Below are 22,419 nucleotides of genomic sequence, written 5' to 3'. Positions count from 1 at the left end.
GGAAGGGATCTTAAAGATCCTCCAGTCCCAAGCCCTTGTCATGGGCTGGGACACCTTCCACTCCACCAGGTTGCTCCAAGCCCCATCCAGCCTGGCCTTGAACACTTCCAGGGCATTCACAATTTTCTCTCACTCCATGCCCCTCCCCAGCTCTCTTAGGGTGCATTCCTGGTCATGTTGAGCTCCTGGGACAGGGTTGCATCAATCTGCCAGGGTCTGGCCAGGAGATGGTGCTGAAAGGCAGCTGACTGTGCTGGCAGGGTGCCCTGTGGCCAGTTTAGCCCCTTCAGCACTGGGATGGCACACGAGGGTAGCCAGTGCATCCTTGGCATCGGTGCAGACCAACACGTGTGAGTGCAGCACGACTTGTCTGGATCCTGCCCCAAAACCTCAGTCCTGCACATGGCTGGTGGCTTTCCACAACAGCTCAGGGAGAGTCTGCCAGGGTTACAAACCAGCTCTGAGTAGAGGCTTTGGGGGATTTAAATGAGCACAATCACTGCTGCACATCCTGAAGTTAAACTGAGTTCATACAGTGCTGCCTGAGGACTCTTTAGCTCGGAATATGCCATACATCCTGAGGTCACAAATGCAGATCTGAGGTGCCTGAGAGGGTGGCAGGGATTTGGGCTTTTGTTCTTTTTAGCCCTGTCCTAATAGGGCTGGCAGCTAAAAAGTGAATGACTGTGCAAATTCCAATGGCAACAGCGAGTCTGAGATGGGATGAACAGGAATAACGGCCTCAGCTCTTTTCTCCCTCCAGGCTGTCTGCAGCCCTTGCTCAGTTGGTCAGTGCTGGAAAGCTGTCAGCAGCCAGAAATACTGAAAATTAAAGGGCTTTGGGTGGGGTTTTTTTGAGGGGGTTAAAAAAACCCAAAGGGGAGTATTACATTTTGGCTCACACTCCACAGTGAAGGTGTTGCTTCTGCCAATTCTTTGCTTAACCCCTGGCATAGAGGCTGTGGGGTTTATGCTGGGACAAAGCATTGCTTTGCAGAGCACCACATTGTGCTGTTCTTCATCAGGCCTCTGCTGCCCGGGGGAAGAGCAGGGGAAGTGGAGCTGAGGAAGAGGAACACCCCTACGAGCTGCTGCTTACAGCAGAAACTAAAAAGCCGGTTGCAGTGGACAGGAAAACAAAAGGTGAGTGACCATCCAAAAAGCAGAGCTGTTTGCTTGCATGTGCTTCAGGAAGACACGAGGGCAGAGGGCAAGTGGAACAATGAAAGTCTCTGCAGGGTGGGGGCTGGAGGGTGATTGTTGTGTTTCCTGGTAATCTCTGTGTGAAGGAGAGCTCTGAGCGTTCCTGTACAGAGTGTACACAGAGGAAGGGCAGCTCCGCTGTAGGACAGTTCAGAGATTGCCAGGATCTGCTCTGTGAGCTCAGAAATGCCCAAATCTCATGCCTGGCCAAGCAAAGGCAGAGGGTGAGAGGCTGGAGGCTGTGCCTCTGCCAGGGATGATGAGCACCACGAGTGTTCCAGTGAGCCGTGTTTCCATCCAGCTGGCGCTGCAGGTTTCTGCTGTCCTGCTGTAAAATCAACATCCTGCTCTGTGCTAGAGCTAATTTGAGATGGAAACTAACAGGAGGAAAACAAAAATGTGTAGAGCAAGAACTAGAACTGGCTGAGAGCATGGAGTACACAGGTTGATATTGAGGCAGTTTCTCCTCACCCTGAAGGACCTCTGAGCTTTACAAAGCATCTGGGAACACCTTGTCTCTTGTGTTTAGCTGTTGTTGGCTTTTTGGCTTTCCTTCAACAATAACAACAAAAGATTTGTTTAGAGGGAAAAGATTTCCGCTTTATTCAGAAGTCCCGAGCAGGAATTTGGGTGGATTTAGTTTGGGTTCTCACACTGGAGCCCCTCTGCCTCTGAGGATGGACAGGGCTAACAAGGACTTGAGGTGATGCCTCACTGAGTGCTTTGTCAGACCTGCAGCATGATAGCTCTCATTGCTCAGGTCCTGCTGCTCTCCTGGCTGCTCCAGGGTGGCACAGGAGGTCATTGTGTTCCCACCAGCACTTGCCAAAGCCCCTCACTGCCAGAGGCAAGTTTTGAGAGGTTTTCAGGTTGGTGCTTTCAGTCTGGGCCAGGAACAGTCCTTGGGCAACAGCCACTGAGGGCTTTCAGGCTTTCATCAGTGGGCAGCTATTGCTGGTTATTCCAACTGCTCCACTCCTTCCCCTGGCTGCACTGCCCAGGCTTGATTGGTGAGAGTGGAGGTATGTCCTAATTCTGTGTCAGCTTAAAATAAAACCTCAGAGTAAGGCAGCTGCCTGTTCCTTATGCTGATCTCTTCCCCTGAACTCCTGAAGACAGGAGAGGTTGCAGGAAGATCTTTATGGGTCCTTTTATGGATCCAGAGCAGAGTCCCATCTTTTGATGCACAGTTGGAAAGATCAAAGCTGTGACTTCATGGTTTGCACTCCATGGAAAGTGTTGGTAACAAGCCTGGAGCCCTTCCCGCTGTTACAGTGGGAGAAATCCAGGGATGCAGTTGAGTTTTTCCTCATCTTCCCTGTCTTTCCCATTCTTTAAATGCAGTCAGCTCTGTGGCTGATGATGGGGAGAGAAGATAAATTTAAGGAGTGGCAGAATTAAGCAAGAGTTGAGGGAGAGACCAAAACCTTACTTGGGGTGTTGGAGAATTTTCCCACCTCTGGGTCAGAAGAGTCCTGGAGCATCAAAGGCAGCAGCAGCTCAATCCCAAGGCACAGAACAGGCTGGAGCATGGCTTTGAACTGCTCCTTGGCTCTCAGAGTGAGGGTCTGGCTTCTGCATGAGTTCTGGAGCAGCCTTTGGTCAGGAGAGGAGGGCTTGGGTTCCTGTGGCTGTTGAAAGGGCCTTTCAGGGCAGCAGGAAGGCTGAATTTCAGGCCTGTGGGTTTAATGGTGCCTTTCATCTCTGATAGCTGCCTTTGTTCCTCTGGCTGCCAGTTGTCCTGTGTCCAGCCAGCAGATGAATGTGGCATTATCCACTGGCTTTGGTGGCCTTTGTGTGTGTTAGAGCAGCTCGCTGTCACATGCTGGAGCACTGGCAGAGGTTGGCCTCATGTTTTGGGCAGAGTGTCAGAAGTGGTTTGAGCCAAATGCTCTCCCATCCACTTTGGTGTGCAGTCACATGCCTGAAGTCAGGGCACTCAGGCCCTCTAACAGGGTGTGAAATTAAAGCAAAAGGGGAGGAATGTGTGTGGAGTGACCAGGAGGAGGCTTCTGAGCTCCTGCTGCCTCCAGAGAGACCGAATGGAGGGTGAAAAGATTTGAGTTTTGAGCTGTTTGGCTTCTCAGGAGTCACACCCAGGTGTTGTCAGCAGTGACCAGCTGCAGGTAGGACTGACTTGGTGCCTTCTGGCTGTTATCACAAACTGATACTTGTTGGGGTTGTTCTGTGCTGCTTCCATAGGAGGTCCAGCTTGAAGTCCCCACTTTGCCCTTCCTGCTGTAAGAGATTTTCTATGTGGTTGTGCTGGTTCAGCCAGCACAGTGTGACTGTGCTGCTACCCAGAGAGCTGGAATGATCCAGCAATAAAGTCAGAACACACTGCAGAGAGATTGAAAGAAACTCTTTTCTGAGAGCCAGAATGGCTGCTGAAGTAGCAGGGTGGATATTGCTGTGGGGTTCTGTGGGGACACTTGGTTAAGGCAGGAAAAGATTTGGGGACAGCCCACAGCCTACATGGTGTTACCTTGGACAGAGGATAGACTTCTGTCCCATATCCCAGGTCCAGGCCTTTGTTTCTGCTCTCATGGTGTTGTGCAGAATCACATTAATGATCTCTCTAAGCAGGGCAGTGTCTCATTGCCCTTTCTGAAGAGGGGAGTACAAAACAGCACAAATTCAGGTGGATAAACTCTGCTGGAATGGCTGAGCTTGGTGAGGTTAACACAGGAGTGTGCCATCCTCAGCTGGGCTCCACACGAGGCTGTGGAACGGGCCTGTGTTTCAGTCCTGTTGTAGGTAAATGATATTTTTGCACCTCTCAAAGCCAGTTTCTTCCTCTGGCCTTCAGTTTCACAGGAGGGAAATTTGCCTGCTCCTCACTTGACAAATTCTGGCATGATGTAACGTGGGCAGCCTTTTCCATGTGAGATCAGAGGCTGCTGTGTGCCCTCACTAATTTTAAGGTTGGGGAGCTTGAGCAGGCAGCAGCTGCAGGAACAGCTTCACTCTCCTAATCCAGGGTTGTGAGACAAATCCTGCTGTTGATATAGAGGGAAAGAAATCCAGTGGAGGCAGGGTGGTTACAGCTTAGCATGGAGTGTTTAGGGAAGTGCTTCGTATCTGGAGAGCTCAGGCTGCTGGCAGGGAAGCTCTTGCTGGAATTCTCCGTGGGATGTGAACAGCCTGTACCCAGGAAGGGCTCCTGATCCCAGGAAGGGTTGGGAGCAGCTCTCCTGTGGGTGAGACCTGCATCAAGCTGAGGCTGAAAAAGGGAGAATCTGTCAAATGATCTGTGCTGGGGGGTAAAATCTGTGAAGGGAGAGAAATCCATAAAGGGAGCTGGGCAGGAGTCCCTGTGCTAGGGACCCTTCCTGAGTGTAACTCACATGAAACTGGAGGAGGAGGATTCTTTCAGATCTCCTAAAGGGAGAGGCCTGGAGAGCCCTGCATGTTCCTGCTCCATGCACCTCAGAGACAAAAAGACTGAGAAGACTTTATACATTAGTTGTGTCTGCAGCTTTCAGGGCAGGCTCTGAAATATCTCCTTCAAGATGTTTCTCACAATTTCTGAGCCAGTGCTGTTGCCCTCGCTCCATCCCTTCCTTCCCTGGCAGCTGCCCTGTGTTTCAGAGTCCTCTTAGCTCACAGATGAGTGGGTGGCTGGGATTCCTGTCCAACAGGAGCCCTTTTGTGAGGTGCTGGAGCTGGATTTGGAGCACTTTGTTCTGGCTGGACTCAAGTGTTGCAGCACGTGGCACAAACTTTGGCCAGCTGCCTCTCTGCCTGCAGCAGAAATGTCACTAAAGGTTCAGCTGGGCATGGAAGAAATGGTTTCCAAGGAAGGGAAGAGGTTGGGAAGAAAAACTACAAAAGTTTTTCTTTCCCCACGGGTTTATTGACTGTCCCATCACTGCTGTCTTGCTCACCTCTCTGTGGCTTTGCATTAGTACCAGTCTGTCCTGTGAATGCAGCACATCTGATCTGCTCTGAGGTTTGTCCTCTGAGGTTTCTCTCCAGCACTGGAGCTTCAGAGCTTTATGCAAAGTAGCTGGGTTTAGTCTGGCCTTGTAATGTGGGGTGCTGCTGCTGGTGCCTCTCAGGCAGCACTGGGACCTGCCTCCCCCTTGGCAGCTCCAGTCACAGAACTGGTGGTTTATGTGCCTGTGCAAGAGAGTCAACAACTACTTCACTGTCCTGGAATCTCTAACTCATAGGATCCAGGATGAGATAATCCCTCACATCACTTGATCCCAGTGAGGGCTGTGCCTGTGGGAGGGACTCACCATCCTCACCAGGCACGGGGTACCTGGGACCCCCACACAAAGGCAAATGACTGATTCAGCTCTTCCCTGCCCAGTTCTGGTGTGAGGACAGACCACAAAGCCCAATGGGTATTGGTGTTTGAAAATGCCCTGGTCAGGCTTGGTGCTGGAAAGGAGAAAGGAAAAGAGAAAGGAAAGTTGGGAGCTGAGTTGGGCTCTCTGTGCTGCTAACAGGTTACTTTTAGTTGGAGTAGAACTGTTTTGCTCAGGAAAGGAGGGTTCTGCAGAGCAAGTGATTTCCTCTTCAGATCCAAACATCCTCCCTGCACTTCAGAGCCTCATTATCCGAGCGTTTCGCTGTATTGTTCCCTTGCAGCATCAATTTCTAGTTCTCAGTCTGGAGAGTTTCTTCAGCACTAAATGGAAGCAGTTAAAATTCACAAGCAATGCTGAGAGGGTGAAGGAATCCTAGGAAACCAAAGTTAGATTGTTGGCTTGACAAAGTTTTTTGCTTCTGCAGTTGAAATGCTCGTTCAGCTGTGACAAAGGTGAGTGCATGTTTGTGTGTGTGTGCACCCAGCACTTGGGATCAGTCAATTCTTCATGGTTTATGCAGGACCCTGGTACCTGATATTAAGGTTGCTGGGGCAGGAGTAGCTGGGAACCAGTGTCACATTTCTGGGGCAGCCAGTGCTCCACCAGCTCTGGCCGCTCTGTGCTCAGTTCATTGCAAAAGAGACTTTTTGCTCAAGCTTTTTTTTCCCTTGCATAAACTGTTTATTTCTCTCCCCTGAGCAGGGAGGAGAGGTTAAACTCGGAAGCCACTAGGGAGGGAAGCAGTGGGTTTTTTTGGGAGCGGATTTTGGAACTCTCAGGTCGGTTGCAGTCCAGGCGTTTTCCCACCCTGCAGCCCGTGCCAAGAGCCGGGTGAGCGGCTCTAAATAACGCTCTGGCCTTTATGGAAAGGGATCAGATGTTCCAGGAGCCTCCGTCTCTGCTGCTCCCACCTCACTTGCTCTCTCTGCAGGATATAGTTAGCACTTCTCTTGGCCTTATATAGCAAGGCCTGATAGTTAGTGTTAACAGGAATAAAAAACACGGAGAGCTGCCAGATTGCGTAAATCGGGCCAGTGTTTGGAATTTCATAAATGCCATGACTTTGGGTACAAGTTGAGCACGCGGAACAATACGGAACTGTTCTCTCTTTAGATCTCTCCCTCCCTTGCTGAGGGAGAGAGCTGGAATTTTGCTGCTTCTTCCACGTTTTTAATTTCCCCCTCCTCTCTGCTTTCATCCCCTTGAAGACCACAGGAGGAGCAGCGGCGGCCGCAGCCAGGACTCTGCCGACAGCCAGGACATCCAGGTGCCAGAGCAGTTCTCAGGGTTGCTCCACGGCTCTTCTCCAATCTGTGAAATAAGCGAGGACCCTTTCAGGCTCGCTTCCTCCTCGGAGAAGGGGGACGCCGAAGGCACGAGCCACCCTGCTGCTATGCAGCTGGAGGATGCTGAGCTAACGTCGTCAGGACCGGCCCGGAGCAGCTCCCCGGAGCCCACGCAGAGCGCGGTGTACGCCACGGTGCAGCACGTCAGCCGGGCGGATCCCGCCGCCCTGGGCACGCCCCACGCGTGTGCTGAGCCAGAGGGGGACAGAGCTGTGGGCAGAGCCCACCCGGGCAGCAAACCCAAAGCCGAGCTCAAGCTCAGCCGCAGCTTGTCCAAGTCGGACTCTGACCTGCTGACCTGCTCCCCGAGCGAGGACGATGCCATGGGGAGCCGGAGCGAATCGCTCTCCAACTGCAGCACCGGCAAGAAGCGGCTGGAGAAGTCCCCATCCTTTGCTTCCGAGTGGGATGAGGTAAGGCTGAGCTTGCTAAAGAGCCTCTGTGCCAGGAAGGAGTGTGCAGCAGGAGCTCCCCTCTGCCGCGCTGCCCTCGGGGGTCCTGGGTGGGTTCCGTGAACTCTCACAATGCAGCAACAGGCACACGCTCACCTGGGAGTCTGCAAGGTGTTAAATGCCAAAAGATAAAGTTCATTGGAGTGGGGGAGTAGCAGAATTGCAAGCAGTTTCTAAGTTTTTTGCTCAAATACACAGTGTCCTGGTTTGAAAAAAGGAAGTGAGATTTTTTGGGATTAATGTGCGCTGTGCGCCAGTGTCGAGCAAAGCTTTGTATTCTTGTTCCTCTTCACCATATATGATGATAATGACAATATTTTCAATCCCCTTGAAGGAACCTCCAAGACATATGCCCAGGGAGCATATATTTTCATGGGGGCACTGGCATTAGGCCAGTTTCAAACCGTGACACAGGGCTTGGTTTCTTTTAGGCAAGCCAGATAGGTTTTCACATCCCCAAAATGAGAAAGACTTGATAACAATGCCCTTCACCAACCTGTGAATCAATCCTGCTTTCCTCCTTCCACTTCTTCCCTGTTGATTGTCCCAGTGTCTTGGAAGTGTTGTGTTGCTGGGTCTGTGCTGCTGGGGAGTGTGAGCAGTGCCCAGGGGTTCATGGGGATGGAAGGCAGGCAGCAATTAGGCTGGTTGGTGTATTTGATAGCTCCTGCTCTCCTCCTCACACGCTCATTTCAGCGGCTGGTTAGCACTCTCTTTATTATCATATCGGACGCCCACGGACAGTTAAATATTTCATGCTCAGAAAGTTGGCCCTGGAGAGCCACTGGGGCAAGATTAAGTGTCCCTCTGAAATTCAGCACCGCAGCATTACTGAAACATTCTTTGGGGATGATTCTGTGCTGGGGGAAGTGGGGCTGCAGGAGAGATAAGCTCGGATGAACCACTCTTTGTACTCTGGAAAGGAACTGGAAGCCTGGCGTGGTGCTGGGGGTGTGGAGCCGCGTGTGCCGGGCGTGGAAGCCCGGGGGAGGGTTGTGCCCCTGCACTGGCTGATGCTCAGCTGCCTCTCCAGCCCTAACTCAGAGAGAAAATTATCATCTGGGGAAGAGGGAGGTATTTAGAGATGCTAAAAGCAACGTGAGAACCCATCCCTCGGTCTGTTCTCTCCCTCCCCCTCACTCCCTGCTGGGTCTCAGGGTTGCCAAATAGATATTTTCCTCTGCAGCTGCTTGGGCTGGAGAGGCTTTGCTGTTAATTGCCCAGGTCAGTTGTACCATGGCTTAGGGAAAGGCTCTGCAGCAGAAGGTTCTTTGGAAGGGCTGGATAATTCCCTGTGCTTTTATTTGAGCTGTTTGCAGCAGACACTGAAAGGGCAGAAGCCTTTGGCACGAGTGCATTGGTAGCAGAGGTCAAGTGCTGAGCTGCCTGCACTGCCTCTGCTTCCTCTGCTCAGATGAACCCTCAGAGCTGCTTCCTCCTGCCTGTAAACAAATCCCTCATTTCCCCTGAGGCAGCCGGACAAGCCCCAGGAGAGGAATCTGCTTTTCCTTCCTCTCATGTTTAGGTGAGGAAATCACAGAAAGAATGCGAAAAATTCACATCTGTCTGCAGTGGGGCAAATCTCATTTTTTTTTAAAGTCTTGCTGGTCATGGTGGCATCAGTGAGATTTAAACATAAATGTAATTCTGTGGTTGTGTGTCAGATTAGTTCCCTGGATGGGATAATGCAGCTGCTCAGAGCTGGATGCACCTTGCAGCCTCTGCATTTACCAGGGATAAATAAACCTTGTTGAGCCATCCCTGTTAGCAATGGTTTGGCTTTCCCTCTGTGCTGGGGGGAAACAATGGCAGATTTGTATTATTCTGTTAATTTTAATGGCCTTTATGCAGGTGACTGAGGAGGGAAGTGATCCCTGTGCAGCTCTCCCAGCTGAGCACTCTGCCTGCTGGCCTGGCCAGCTGTAGCTGTGTCTGTGCAGGGCACAGGGGCCTGGGAGGGCTCTGTGCTGTCCCTGGACAGATGAGATCTGCAGCAGAGCCTGAGCTGACCCTGCTCTGGGCTCTGGAGTCTGACTGGGGACAGAAAATCTGCTGCTTGTGAGCAGAGGGTCACGTCCTTGCCCTGGCCGAGCGCTGCCAATGCCCTTTGTTGGAAGTGGAAGGTGCTGCTGGCTTTGCCAGGAGGGTGGGATGGGGAAGGAGTTATTCACTTGGCAAAGCTCATCCCTGTTCCCAGTTGCAGCTCCCCTGTGCCAAGGAGCTGGCCCAGAGTGTTGCTTTGTGCTCTGTGCTGCCCAGGAGCCCGTTCAGCCCATGTCCCATCTGCTCCTGACCCCTGCAGCTGCTGCCAGGTGGGATCTCTGTGTGAGCAGGGCAGAAAAATTCACATCCAACATCCAGGCACTGCCCAGGGGGGTGAGGAGTGAAAATGCTCAGTCCTGCTCTGGTGAGGGCAAGGGGCATGTGAGGGGATGCAACTCTTGGTCAGCATAAATGTTTGAATCCTTCCAAACCTGTCTGTGGGCTGAAGGGATGGATTTGGTTTTCATCATTGGCTGGTGAGTATTGAGCAGACAGGGATGAGTGGGGCAGCAGCAGCTCTCAGGGGTTTGGTACAGAACAACCTGGATTTGCATCTCTGAGGGAGGGAGGGGGCTCTGGCCCCCAGCCCCCTTTCCAGGGCAGGTTAACCTGCTTCTGCTCTGCCCTCCTGCTCTCCAGAGCAGCTCCAGACCTGCCCTTCAGCCTGGTTCATGCCCCAGGCTCTGAGCAGGGATTCTGCAGTCAAGGCCTGGGGCTGCTCTTCTCCCTCTTAGGTGCTGGTAAGAAAAACGATCTGTTAAATGATCAGGGCAAAGAACAAGGAAGGCTGCTGGGAATTACCCTCAGACCTGGCTCCTGACATCCCTTAAAATCCCCTGACATCCTCCACTTCCAGCTGCCTGCTGTCAAGTCATCTGTTCCAATGCTGAATTTCAATTTTGGAGGTTCTGGTACCCATCTCACAAAATGAGGTTGCAGTTCTGTGTTCTAACCTAAGTGCTCCTAGGAAAAGATTAAACATCCTTCAAAAAAAATTTAGGGAACTGAATAAAACATGCACATCACTTTAGATTTTTTTAGAAAAAAGAAGGTGCACAGTCCACCAGGTTTTTTTTTTCCCTCCCAAGTGAATTAGTTGAAGAACTAATGAGTATTCTGTAGCTAATTATGGCACTGGACATTCATCTCTGATGACTAACTGCAGTGGTGCTCCATGTCTCCTGTGAAAGGAATGCTTTGCATCTGCAGTAACCATGGATGAAGTATTTCACCAATTCCTGACCCATTTTGGGGCTGTTGATGTCTCCTAAGGATGGATGCCAGGAGCAGATGGCACAGCTGTGGTGCTTCCACCTCAGGCTTGGAGCTGGGAAGGAGTTTGATGGAGATTGTGGGTGCCTTTATGCCTTGTCTGGACTGTTGGGTGCTGCAGCACCCTGTGGAATCAGTGTCTTAATTACAGGCTCACTGTGGAGGATTAACAACATTTGCATTGAAATGTCAAACTTTGTGGAAAGCTTTTGATGCAAAACCTGCCACTGCCTTTAAACACCCAGGAGTTGAAATTCAGAGCTGCCAGCCAGCACCCTTGAAAGAAAATGCAAATATTCCCCTTGTTACTCAGGAAGAGCTGCTGCTTTTGTGCCTGGTGAAATTGCATGGTGTATAAAAGCTCTGCCTCCCAAAATGTTCCATTTATTCTCTTGGTTCAGGTGTTCAAATCTCAGCTTGCCCTGGCTTTGGCTGGTGGGACCAGGCACGATGACTTCAATTGTCCCTGGGTGTCCCCTGCCCTCAGCTCACATTCCAGTTCCCCCTTTGCTTGAAATAGCTGTAATTCACTTTTGTCTAGGGCAGAAGCAGCAGTGGGGTCAGTATTTTTGGTTTTGATTCTGCTAAACAAGCATGGCCAGCAGGCTCTTAATCAGCTTAATTATTGGGCTGATTATTCCATTGTCTCCAGATCCCAATGTTTCCTCCTGGTTTTCCTGTGCTAAGGTCAGGAATTCTTACATCATCCCTCGTGTCCAATCTCTTCTCTTTGCCCCCAGTGGTGAGATTTCCTCCAGCCTGATGAACTTTTTGAAGTGAAAGCTTTTGTGTTTCCACCATTTTTAAATGTGCTGCAAAGTCCCAGCCTGTTGGAATCCTGAGCCAGTGTGGAACTGAGCCAATCCAAGCCAGTGTAAGACAATTTACTGGTTTGACAGGAAAACCTGTGTGCTGAAAGGCCAATGTAAAGACCAGGCATGCTTTGTTCCAGCAGCCAGGGTTGGACACAACAGGGGTTGTGATATTTGCCAGTGCAGCAGCTCCATCCACCTCTGTGTGAGTTTCTGGGAGCTTCTCAAGTGTGTGAACTCAATATTTGTGAATCAGGAGCTTTTGATTCTTGTGAGAATGATGGGATGTGTAGGTTATGTAACAGCCTTGTGATCACTGGCATTTTGGGGACATTTTTGTTTTTCAGGAACAGAAATGTCTGGCCACAGTGTCCTTACTAAATCCAGTCCTTCATTATGTTCTCTTCCGCTTTATGTCCCATCTTCCAGCACTTCTGAAGCTTTTATTTTAAAAAATGTCTTTAAATCTCTCTCTCCATCCTGGAGCAGCTTCACTGCTCTGTCCCACAGGCCAGAGCCAGCCTTGCTTGAGAGCCTTATTGCTTTGGGGTTTGTGTAAGGAGGCAGGAATATGGAAAGACACTGAATTGATTCAAGCCTTTCTGGGGGGTTTGCCTTTTTTATTGTGACTCAGAGTAGCCTTTGTCCAGTTCAATAAGCTATCAAAGATCAGTACCTAGAAGGAGAGGTCATTTTGCCACTTAAACCAGAGGCCAGTGAAACCAGTGATCTGTTTTGAAAATCTAAAAGTTTATATATAAGACTGCAGTTAAAACAGGTAGCATTTGGAAGCAAAATGATAGGTATTTGCAGGAAACAGTACTGTAAAAATCTCCTCTGCTGTGGGCAGCTCTGTTGCTACGTTTGGCCATTCTCTTTATCATGTCAGTGTTGGGTTTTACTGTTTGTCAAAACAACATTGATATTTGGAGGGCTGTGATACTGCAGATCCATCAGACACTGTTGTGAAATTCAAGTTTATACCATGAGTTCCTTTTGGTACGTGTTTGGATTTGTAACTTTGGGATTTGTACAAAAACAGAGGCTGGAGAGTGGCGTGAAGCAACAGGCCCTGGTCCCCATCCAAATGAATTTCTCAGAGACCATATTAAGCCAGAAAATGTGTTTGCCTTTATCACTGGTGAGCAGTTGCAGGATGATTTGAAATAAATTCAGCAAGTCTCTGTGCTGTGGAAGGCTGCTGGGGGAGGATGGAGCACAGCAGCTCTGGGTACCAGTGCTCAAATGTGCCGTGAACAACTGCCTGGTGCAGTTTAGCTTTGAATAAATAAATGGAGCATTATGTTTTCCAGGCCTCTGGTGTTTGTTATGCTGAGTTCATACAGGCTGGTGTCTTTTGGAGACATGGAATATATTGAGCAGTGAAATATGAGCCATGTGCTCCATGGGATGGCAATGGGAGAACAGAAGCTGAAGCATCATAAACCGAACCAGAAGTGGTTTATGGGCTGTCACCAACCTAGAAATGAGATTCATGGCCCAAATCCAAATTTTGCAGATCTGTACCTGTATTAAGGAGTCAGCAGGTATCATCCCAGATCCCACTCTTGCTCCATCCCTTTCAGACATGCTGGTGGATGCTGCAATTCTTCTGCTCCAGGGTATATCCCAGCTGAGTCTGAGCAGCCTCCTGTCCTCCTTCAGGGGTGAAATATCAATCAGTCACGTGAGGTTTGCTGTGCTGTTGGTACAGAATGGAAATGTCAGTGATTCTGTGCTGCCACAGCATCCTCTGCCAACCTCACGTGCCCATAGCTCTCCCCTGGAGTTTAGAGCTGACCTGCTGGGCTCTGATGGGGCTGCTCACATATCACTGGGGGTTTGCTGTGCTCAGAGGGGTTTGAAACTGTAGAAGCAGCTTGTTTGGGCGTTCCTTTTTTATTATAATTTGAAACCAAATCTGCCCCATCCCCCAGCTGTTAAAGCTTGGAAATAATGAAGTCTTAACTCCTGACACTCTCCTGGAATTGCAGAAATTTAAAAGACTGATAACCTTTCTACCCAACTTTGTAAGTAGCTTTTGAGACTGAAATCAGCTGCTGGAGCTGCTCTTGTGTGCTGAGCCTGAGCCCCAGGCAGGTTTGTACAGTAGGTTATGAACCCTCAGTAATAAGGATTTATAATGGGAATCCTGCTATATTCTTAATTATACTCCTGCTGCAGGGTGTCATTATAGTGCACTAATGCCCTCCATATGGCAGATAGTGTGTGCTTGGTTCTGTGTGGTTTTATTTAATTACAGACCTTTATTTGAGTAACTTCTCTGCCCAGAGTCTGAGGCCTGTGCAGGTGCACTGCAGGTCCTCTTCTGGTGCTCAGGATTCACTGCTGATTTTTAAGCTGAGAGTTTGGGAGGGGGCCACAGAGAAGTCATTGACCCTCACAAGGTAGAGAGGCCCTGGCACAGGGTGCCCAGAGCAGCTGTGGCTGCCCCGTCCCTGGAGGTGCCCAAGGCCAGGCTGGACAGGGCTTGGAGCACCCTGGGATAGGGGAAGGTGTCCCTGCCCATGGCAGTGAGTGGGTCTGGATGAGCTTTAAGGTCCCTTCCAACCCAGAGTGTTTGAGGATTCTGTGATTTTAGTTGTGTCAGGGTGACCTTGCTGTGTCCTTGGCAGTCTCTGATGCTGCGTGCAGAGACTGAGAACAAACTTCTGCATTTGCATTGCTGCTGAGTGTAAGGTGAGGTTTTATAAAGCCCCTTTCAGAAAGCTCCAGGAGCATCAAGGTGCCTCCAAAACTGGGTGAGTGTCACCCTGACAGAGTGATGGTCAGTCTGGTGCTGCCCAAATGGGGCTCCTGCCCTGTGTTGTGTGAAGCTCTTTATTCTGGGACAAAAGCACTGGGGCTGCTTTAATGGCCCTCAGTCTCAATGGATTCATTGGCTTCAAACTTCAGCAGTGGCTGAGGAAGAAGAGCTGGAGAGATCAGAATGAACACCATGGCTTGGCATCCATCAGGGCAGTGGGGAGCAGAGCCTCTGCAGGGCACTGTGTGCCCTTGGGGACAGGGGTCACTGCCCTCTGCACACCCCTGTGTCCCTGCTGCTCCTGCAGGCTGCCATCAGAGAGGAGGAGGCATCCTGCCCATGTAAGGAGCCATGGCTGCTGCTGCCATGGGCACTGTGAGGTGGGCAGTCACTGGGCAGGATTCTCCTCCTGTCCTGCAGCAGGACAGACCCCAGCCTGCCACGAGGCTGGCTTGGCCTCGCTGGCCTTCTGCAAACAAATGTCCCTTCCTCTGTTAGCAGAACTGTGCTCAGGGTGGTTTGTTTTGAGTCAGGCTCTGTTTTGGAGGCACTGGCCAGTTGCTATGTTCCCTGCCTGCCTGGAAGAGCTCGCCCCGGCCCTGGCTGGACTCTCAGCCACACCCAGCTCCTTTTTTTGGGACATTTGTGTCTCTCACCAAATGTAGGCAAATGTGAAGCTAAATCCAAGAGCTCCAGTCCTGGTAACTGCTCCACAGCTCCTTCCAGGCACATTCCTGCTGTGGGGTTAATGAGGGACACTCTGCTCTCCTTGCAGCCTTTCCTTCTCCCAGAGTGCTTCAGCTGTGCAGGAGTTTCTCCTTCCCTGCTGGGGTTTGAGGGCTCCCTGTCTGTCCCACGTGGAGCCACTGCCCCTCTGCATCAGAGATAACAGATATGGTTCTATTAATTTAGAGGGTGGAAGTATTTTATGGTTTTATTTCTGTGGCTGTAAAACAAATAAACCATAAAATCCCCACCCCAAAGCAACCCCACAGCACAACCAGAGGTGGGCACTTGGTGCTTCAGTGGAAAAATACAGGTTAAGCCAAAACAAATCAGAACTGTGTGTTCAGGCTACAACTAAGTCTGAGCTGCAGTGCTATATTTAAACATGGTATTTTTGTATTTTAATAATTAACCAGTGGGAAAGGACAGCCTAAAAAACTGTAGTCTAGGCTGTTTTCAAGGTATCTTCTCTTCAGCCCCTTGTGCAGCTGAGGAGAGGCTGCAGAGGATGGGGATGCTCTAAAGCTTTGGTTCCCTCTCTAGGTTCGTCCTTCCCCTCATGCTTCTCTTTGCAGCCTCCTAACAGTTAAATCAGGCTGGTCAGCCATAAACCCGTGTTTGAAGTGGTGTGTGAGTCTGTTTGAGGTGTTTGCTTCTGGTGGAGAGCCGAGGGCAGGGCAGGATTTCCCTCTGCAGTAATGGTAACAGCTGGGACTGTGACCAGCACTTGGCAAAGGAGGGCTGGGAAAGGTAAATCCTCTGCCACGTGATTGTTTCATTTCCATTCAGTTTTATATAGCACAAGGCAATTCCCTGCTTTTGAGGAAAGGTCGTGGGTGTTTCAGTGCTCCAGAGGCACCTGCAAGTCCTCAAGGCAGGGTTGGGACTGCAGAGCTGGCAGTGCTGGGGGCTGAGCCTGGACAGCATCAAGTCTCTCTCAGATCAGGAGAGAGCAGCACGATGGAAACAAAGGAACTTGGCCTCAGAGTTAATTTGCAATCTGAATCCAGCTAGAGATTCCCAGACAAGCTCCAAGAGCAGCTCCAGCTCAGAGATTTACCTTGTCCTGGAACTGATGGGCACCAATCTGCAAAGTTTAATGTCCTTAAACTTCTGGAGCTTCTGATGTTTTCCCAAGCTGATTTTCAAATCTCTCAGTAAATGGGTGTTAATTGTATTTCAAGCCCAACAGAGCTGCTCATCCTCATGGTTTTCCAGGAGCAGAGGACCTGCATCCTTAAAAGCTGTCACAGCTCACAGCACAGCCTGGGCCCTGGTGAGATTTAACCCTGCCAGTGCAGTGCCTGCTGCTCCCTGCAGGAGGAGAGGCTTCTGGAGATCTGCCTTGGCAGGAGCCTTGCAAGAGCTCTCATTGTTTCACCAGAACCCCTCTCTGGTGGGGCTCAGCTCCAAGCTGCCCCTGAGGGTGCATGGCAGGCAGGTCCAGCCCCTTGCAGCATCCCCAGGAGCTGCTCACAGCAGTGGGGAGTCGTGCAGCTGCACCAAACACAGCATCACTCTGGGAGCCAGGCAGGGCAGAGGCAGCCAGGGGTGAAATCCAGGGCAACTTGGACTCCTTCCCCAAGAATGTCCTTAAATGACCAGGAGAAAAAAAGTTGAGTAAGAGTTGAGGTTCATTCCCCCACTCTGTGGCCAGTCACTTTGCATTCAGCAGCAGCCACTCAGAAGTGCCTCACAGGGGTGTTTGCTTGGGAGATTTCCTTTTGGGAATCATACTGGAGGCTTTTTTTTTTTTTTTTTTAAATTTTCTGCTCAGTTATAGACTGAAGGCTGGGGGTAGGCAACCAGCCCTGAACTTCTCAAGTGTGTTTCTCTTTGGGCAACAGTGGAGTTCAGTGCTGAGTATTGAAGGGTCTGAACTGACCAGCTGAGCTGCAGTTTGTCTTTCCTCTTACAAACTAACCTGGGAATTGTCAGTTCTCCCTCTGCACCACTGCATTGGAAGCCTCAATTTACAAATTCTGCTCAAAAATTGCTTGAAAAGTTTCTCTTCTCATTTAGGGAAGTCTCCTGAAAGTTCACTGGGAATTGCAATTAATTTATTCTTTTGTATGTGTGGCAAATGCAGCTCTTAAGAGGACTCAGACCCACTCCAGCAGAGTTTGAACCTTTTCTTCCTCACTGCCTGAGGTTTGTCTGGAGCTGATGGAGCTGTCTCCTGCTCCCTCTCCTGGGTCCTGCAGGCATTTGCCCCGTCATGCTGTTATCCCACACAGTCTGTTATCAAACCCTTTGGAAGCACCTGCTCCATGCATGGCATTGGGAAATATGATGGTTTAAAAAATAAATCAAGCCAAAACAAAAATGCCCAACAAACCAGAGTGTGGGGAAGCTGAGCTCCCAGTCAGCTTGCTGGGAAGGAGGGGGTGAGAGCATTGCTGCAGTTTCACTGCTGGTGTAGGGGGCTGTGTGCTCCTGCAGGGTGAGGGAGGAGTTTGGGGCTCCCTCTCACCCCCAGGCTCTGCTGGGGGATGCTTTTGTTGAAGCTTTTTATTGCCAGGCACTGGCAGGTTGTGGAAGGGAAGGCTCTGCAGAGCCTCAACCTCTCCATATCCCTTGTGGTCCATCCATCCCAACAAAGACTGCCCAGGCAGGGTGTCCAGGGAGCCTCTTCTGCTTCAGAGATACCTTAACATCCTTTCCTGCATTTCTTCAGCTGTCACGTGGGAGGTGAAATCCTGAGCTGCTTTTACCTTTCCCTGAAGCTTTATTAATAATGTAACACATGCTTTTTTCTTTATTTCCAGATTGAAAAGATCATGAGTTCCATCGGCGAAGGCATTGACTTTTCCCAGGAGCAGCACAGGATCTCAGGTAGGGTACCCAGCCTGTGTCTGTCTGTCCTGGCTGTGCTCTGCACACCAACAAGGTGCTGGCTCCTGTGTGTGGATGTCTTTAACCTGTTTGGCTCTGGGAGGGAGAGGAATGCTCTGGCACAGGAGGAGCAGACCTGGGTTCCCACATGATGCTCAAGGCTGCTGCCAGCAATTTTAATTCTACACTCCTTGGGAAGATTCAATTAATTTTACAGAATGCAGCTGCAGGATTTTCCTCCCAGCTCTTTGCCTGAGGGCAGCAGCTGTGCTGGGCAGGGCTGGGTGGTGCCAGTGTGGGTGCCATGGTGGCCATGCCCTTTGCATGTGGCTGATGTGCCAGGTGCCTCAGGGACTGGGCATTTCTAAATGCACCTGAAAAAGGCTCTTGGACAACCCTCAAAATGTGAATTCCCTTCTCTGCCTTTGAGGTGTGAGCAAAAGCAGAACTCAGGCTTGCTGGAGAGCTGCCACCACAGGGGATTCTGTCCTTTTAAATCCTTCACCTCCAGCCTGCTGCAGCAGAGCAGCCCTGACTCTGGATGGGCAGCAGCTCCTCCTGATGAGATGCTAATACAGATCTGCACACACAGCTCACACGGGCTGTGACAGAGCTCACATCATCTCCATTTGTCACTCAGGTTTTTGCTTAGGTGAGGAGGAACCCACTGTTCCCAGTGGGAGTTCAGCCTGATTCAGGCTCTGCATTCCAGGATCAGATGGCTTTGCAGAGGAGTTGAGGCTGTGTGGGTTTGCTCCCTGCTCTGACAGCCCTTCCCACACCGGTTCAGGCTGTGATGGATCAATAGCAGCAGGGAAAGGCCTGACATGGAGGAGAGAGGCAGAGCCAGGGCTCCTGCAGAGCAAAGGCAGGATTCCAGAATGTGGAGCATAGGGGGAAGGATGGAGCTGAGAAATAGGAGTTTGTTTCAGCCAGAAGTTGTGATCAGGATCTTGCCAGGGGGCACAAGTACTGTGATTCTTCTGTTCTTGTATCATCCTTGTAACACACAAATATCAGGTGTACTTGGGGCATCTTCGTTTTCAGCCTGGAATGTTTTAGGTGTCTGTTCTGTTTTTGAAGAAAACTCCTCCATTCCCTCCCTCCAAATACTTCCCTCTCTTCATTTTGTCATGACTTGAAAGGGTTTTGTTAACAGAAAACCTGCACTTGGTATCACTGTAGGTTTCCCTTTTGAAAGCAGAAATGTATTTACAGGTGCATACAAGGCTGAATGGAGTAAATAATTTTAAAAATTAAATGCAGGAGCTCTGGGGAAGGAGCTGCTGTGGTTTCATTCCTTCTGCCAATACCCCGACAGCTCCCAGGAATGCTGTGGTAGGCAGCAAGCCCTTCCTCACCTCTCTCTTGATGAATTAATTCTGAGCCAGCCACAAATCACTTGGATCTGTCGGAGCAAACCTGTGACATCATTTTTTAAAACCCCCAAGCCGTGTTGTCCATCATGGAGTAAATACTGAGGAGTCAGTGATTTCCACTGGAGAGTTGCGGAGCCGCTGCCTCCCTCCCGGCGGGTGGGAGCACTGGGAGGGGGGAGAGGATGAGGAGAAGGGAGGGACAGCCAGGGGCTCGCGGCTCAGACAAAGCCGCCGCAGCCGGCGGAGCGCAGGGAAAGGATAAAGGATGGAGGGGAGGATGGAGACCTGGAGAGAGGCAGCTCCTGGCACACAGTCCGGGCTGAGCTGCTGCCCCGGGGCATGGGCTGGCTCAGGGCAGGGGGGCAGAAGCCTTTTGTGATCTGCGCTGGAAGGACCGGCCGGCGCTCCTCAATACCGAATACCGGCACGGGAGCAACCCCGGGAGCAGCCAGCAGGAATTACCCCAGGGATCTGCAGGTGACACCGTGAGCTCTGCGTGTGCAGCATTGCAGCACAGTGGGGAGGGATGGCTGGAAGGTACCAAAGTGCTTCAGCTGACCTGAAGGTTCAAAGGAAGCAAACGGGGGTCTCCTGATCGTCCTTTTCTTTGCATCCATGCTGGAAAGAGACGTGCCAGGGAGCCTGGAAATCTGCCTGTCTTGCATAGCAAATTCCCTGGTGAAAAGGAGATCTCTGAACTTTTTTTTGGTCATACTTAAGGTCTTGAGCTTTACTAGAGGAGAGTAACAAGTCACTGGACTCATCCCAGGGATGAGGGAAGGGAGAGCTCATCTGCCAGGGCTTCCATAGGTGTTGTGAGGAATCTCCTTTATCAGAGGCTGAGGGGGAGGTGCCAGGGCATGGCTCGGACTTGAGCTGCTGCAGGAAGAGGAGAGAGTGTGCTTGCATTTGCTTTTTTCCTCTTGCTGTGGGCTCGGAAGCAGGGAACCGAAATGCCTCCTTCCTGCAGAGCTGCTCCCCGTCTGAGCGAGGGGCTCCGTGCGGCGGCTGCGCTCGGCTGAAGAAAATGAAGGAAGGGCAAATCCAGGTGCGTGCCCAACACCTGGCAGGACCAGCAGTGTTGGGTGAGAACCGTCCTGGCTGTGCTGTCACACGGTGCAGAGGTGGGGCTGGGCTCTCTGGGGCCAGCGTGCTGGAATGCCAAGAGGTCCGGGCAGCGTGCCGGAATGCCGAGCGATCGGATCGCTGGTAAATGACAGAGCCAGGGCTGCCGGACGTGAGCCTGGGGTCCCCATAACACAGAAACGGCGAGACCAAGCCCCTGCCATGGTTTGCCTCTCTCAGGACTGCTGGGGAGGAAGAGCACAAGCCCTTCCTCTCGGCTGCTGCAGTCTGTGCTTCCTTTGTCTTGCGTGTCTTCCCGCGGCCAGCCGCTCTGCCTGGGCTCCTGCTGCTTTCCCGAGCATCCACCGTGTCCGAGCTGGCTCGGCTGCATGAAGCTGTTTCCTCCCAGGCTGCTCCGTGCTCCCCGCTGAGCCGGGGCTGTGTCCAGAGGTGTGTGGATGAGAGGACTGGCACAGCTCCGCTCCCTTCCCTCGCACCTGCGACTGCCTGGGAATGCCTCGGGTGGAAGTTTGCTGCTCTCCTCCCGCCCCCTTCCGCTGAGCCGAGGAGTGGATCCGCATCCCCACGGGGTTGGGCTTCATGTGCTTGCCTGGCGAGGAACTCACGAGCCCTGACAGCAGTGCCTGTGATCTCAGCGCCCCAGCAGCGCCTCTGAATCTCTGCCCGCGCGAGGAGTTTCTTTTCTGAGTGTGAACTGCAGAGAGATTTGCACCCGGAGCCCGCCGAGGCAGCGCGAGCTCGTTGTCCATGCTCTGTGCACACAAGAGGAATTGTCAGCCCGCTGATTTGTTGTACTCTGAGCATAATTTTTTGAGTTTCTTTATGGTAATGACTATGATGTGGCAATGCCATCTGTCCTCCTCAGAGTGCCGCTGCTACCGCCTGAACGGTTTCTCCCTGTTCAAGCGGCTGCCGATTCCTCTCTCGTCAGGTTCGCGGATGCTGGAGCAGAGCGTCGGGGAGTGGCTGGAGTCCATCGGCCTGCAGCAGTACGAGAGCAAGCTGCTCCTGAATGGCTTTGATGATGTTCGCTTCCTGGTGAGTGCCCCCAGGGAGCCCGGCCTCTGGGGGATGCCTTGGCCAAAGCTTCCCACCTTGGCGATGCCCCGAGTGGGCACCGGGCAGAGCCGGGTCCTGCTGCTCGCCAGGATGGTGTTGGGGGGTGTAGGAGGTTGGGCAGAAGGAATAGATGAGGGTTGTGTTGGGTTTTTGCATTTAATTCAGGTGTTGTTGGTTTTCTTGCTAAAATTCTATTTCATCTGCCCGCTAAATCTTAACTGTGCAATTTACTCCAGAAATGGGAGCTGAAATTCGCTGGTGTTTTGATGGGAGCCCGGAGCACTCTGTGCTCTGGGCTGTGAAGGAGGCACAGACCTCTTGTTGGAACTGTACTTGCTCAGAGCATGCAGGCAGTATGTTAATGAGCTGTACCTAATTGCACTGACACTGTTGGCTCTGAAACCTAATGATGACGACATGGTAATGCTCAGAGTTGAGGGGTTTGATAACCAGTGTCTAGAAACTTAAAGCAGCACGCTGTAAAAATCCAGGAATTCGTTTGGAATGATGGATGAACTTCCAAGAGGGAAAATCTTGGTGCTGCAGGAGGGGTTCTCTCTACATGGCTTAAAGAAATACTTTTGAATGTGAAACTCTAAGTTTGGCAAATAACAAAAAATGGATATAAACCTTGGAAAAGTAATTTTGGCAAATGCAGCATCCTGCCTTGGAACGGGAGCAGCGACATCTCTGGTGCTGGGGACAGTGCAGAGAGGTGGCACCAGGGGGATGTGAGCTGGATGAGGGGGTTTGGGAGCACACAGTGCTGCTGGGGAGGGTATGAGGGGCAGGAGAGAGACAGGAAAGGGCATGGATGGAGGCTCAAGGAAGGACACACCTGAGCAGCATCTGTTGGGCTGCTTAAAGGCAGGGTGTAATTATACTTTACAAAATGACCTGGACAGGAGGATAAATGTTGTGGGGTCTATCCAGCTGTGCCTCCTGGTCTCCACAGCAAGCAGCCAGGCCATTTGCTTTCCCTTCCCCTCAACACTCCCCTCCAGAGCTGGGGTTTGCTCTGGTTTTCACCCCGTGTCCCACCCAGCCTGTCCCAAGTGGATTCTTGGCCAGGGATGTGTGAGGGTTCAGCATCCCTGCGTGTGCTGGGGCTGTTTGGAGA

The 22,419-nt window shown here is 51.3% G+C and overlaps 1 protein-coding gene across 7 annotated transcripts in view; it reads left to right on the top strand.

The window, feature by feature from the left end:
* The window catches only part of ANKS1A (ankyrin repeat and sterile alpha motif domain containing 1A), a 73,918-nt gene that overhangs the window by 30,503 nt on the left and 20,996 nt on the right, over positions 1–22,419 (top strand). For all 7 annotated transcript variants that reach the window (XM_064733147.1, XM_064733150.1, XM_064733146.1 and 4 more), the window contains 4 exons: positions 1,026–1,143; positions 6,731–7,281; positions 17,709–17,775; positions 21,172–21,278. In XM_064733147.1, the coding sequence (XP_064589217.1) occupies positions 1,026–1,143; positions 6,731–7,281; positions 17,709–17,775; positions 21,172–21,278 (843 nt within the window). The remainder of the gene's footprint in view (positions 1–1,025; positions 1,144–6,730; positions 7,282–17,708; positions 17,776–21,171; positions 21,279–22,419) is intronic.

The sequence above is a fragment of the Zonotrichia leucophrys genome, chromosome 26 (genome assembly GCF_028769735.1).
Source record: "Zonotrichia leucophrys gambelii isolate GWCS_2022_RI chromosome 26, RI_Zleu_2.0, whole genome shotgun sequence".
Taxonomy (NCBI): Eukaryota; Metazoa; Chordata; class Aves; order Passeriformes; family Passerellidae; genus Zonotrichia; species Zonotrichia leucophrys.
The sequence above is the reverse complement of the archived record's forward strand: the minus strand, read 5'-3'. Positions and strand labels throughout refer to the sequence as shown.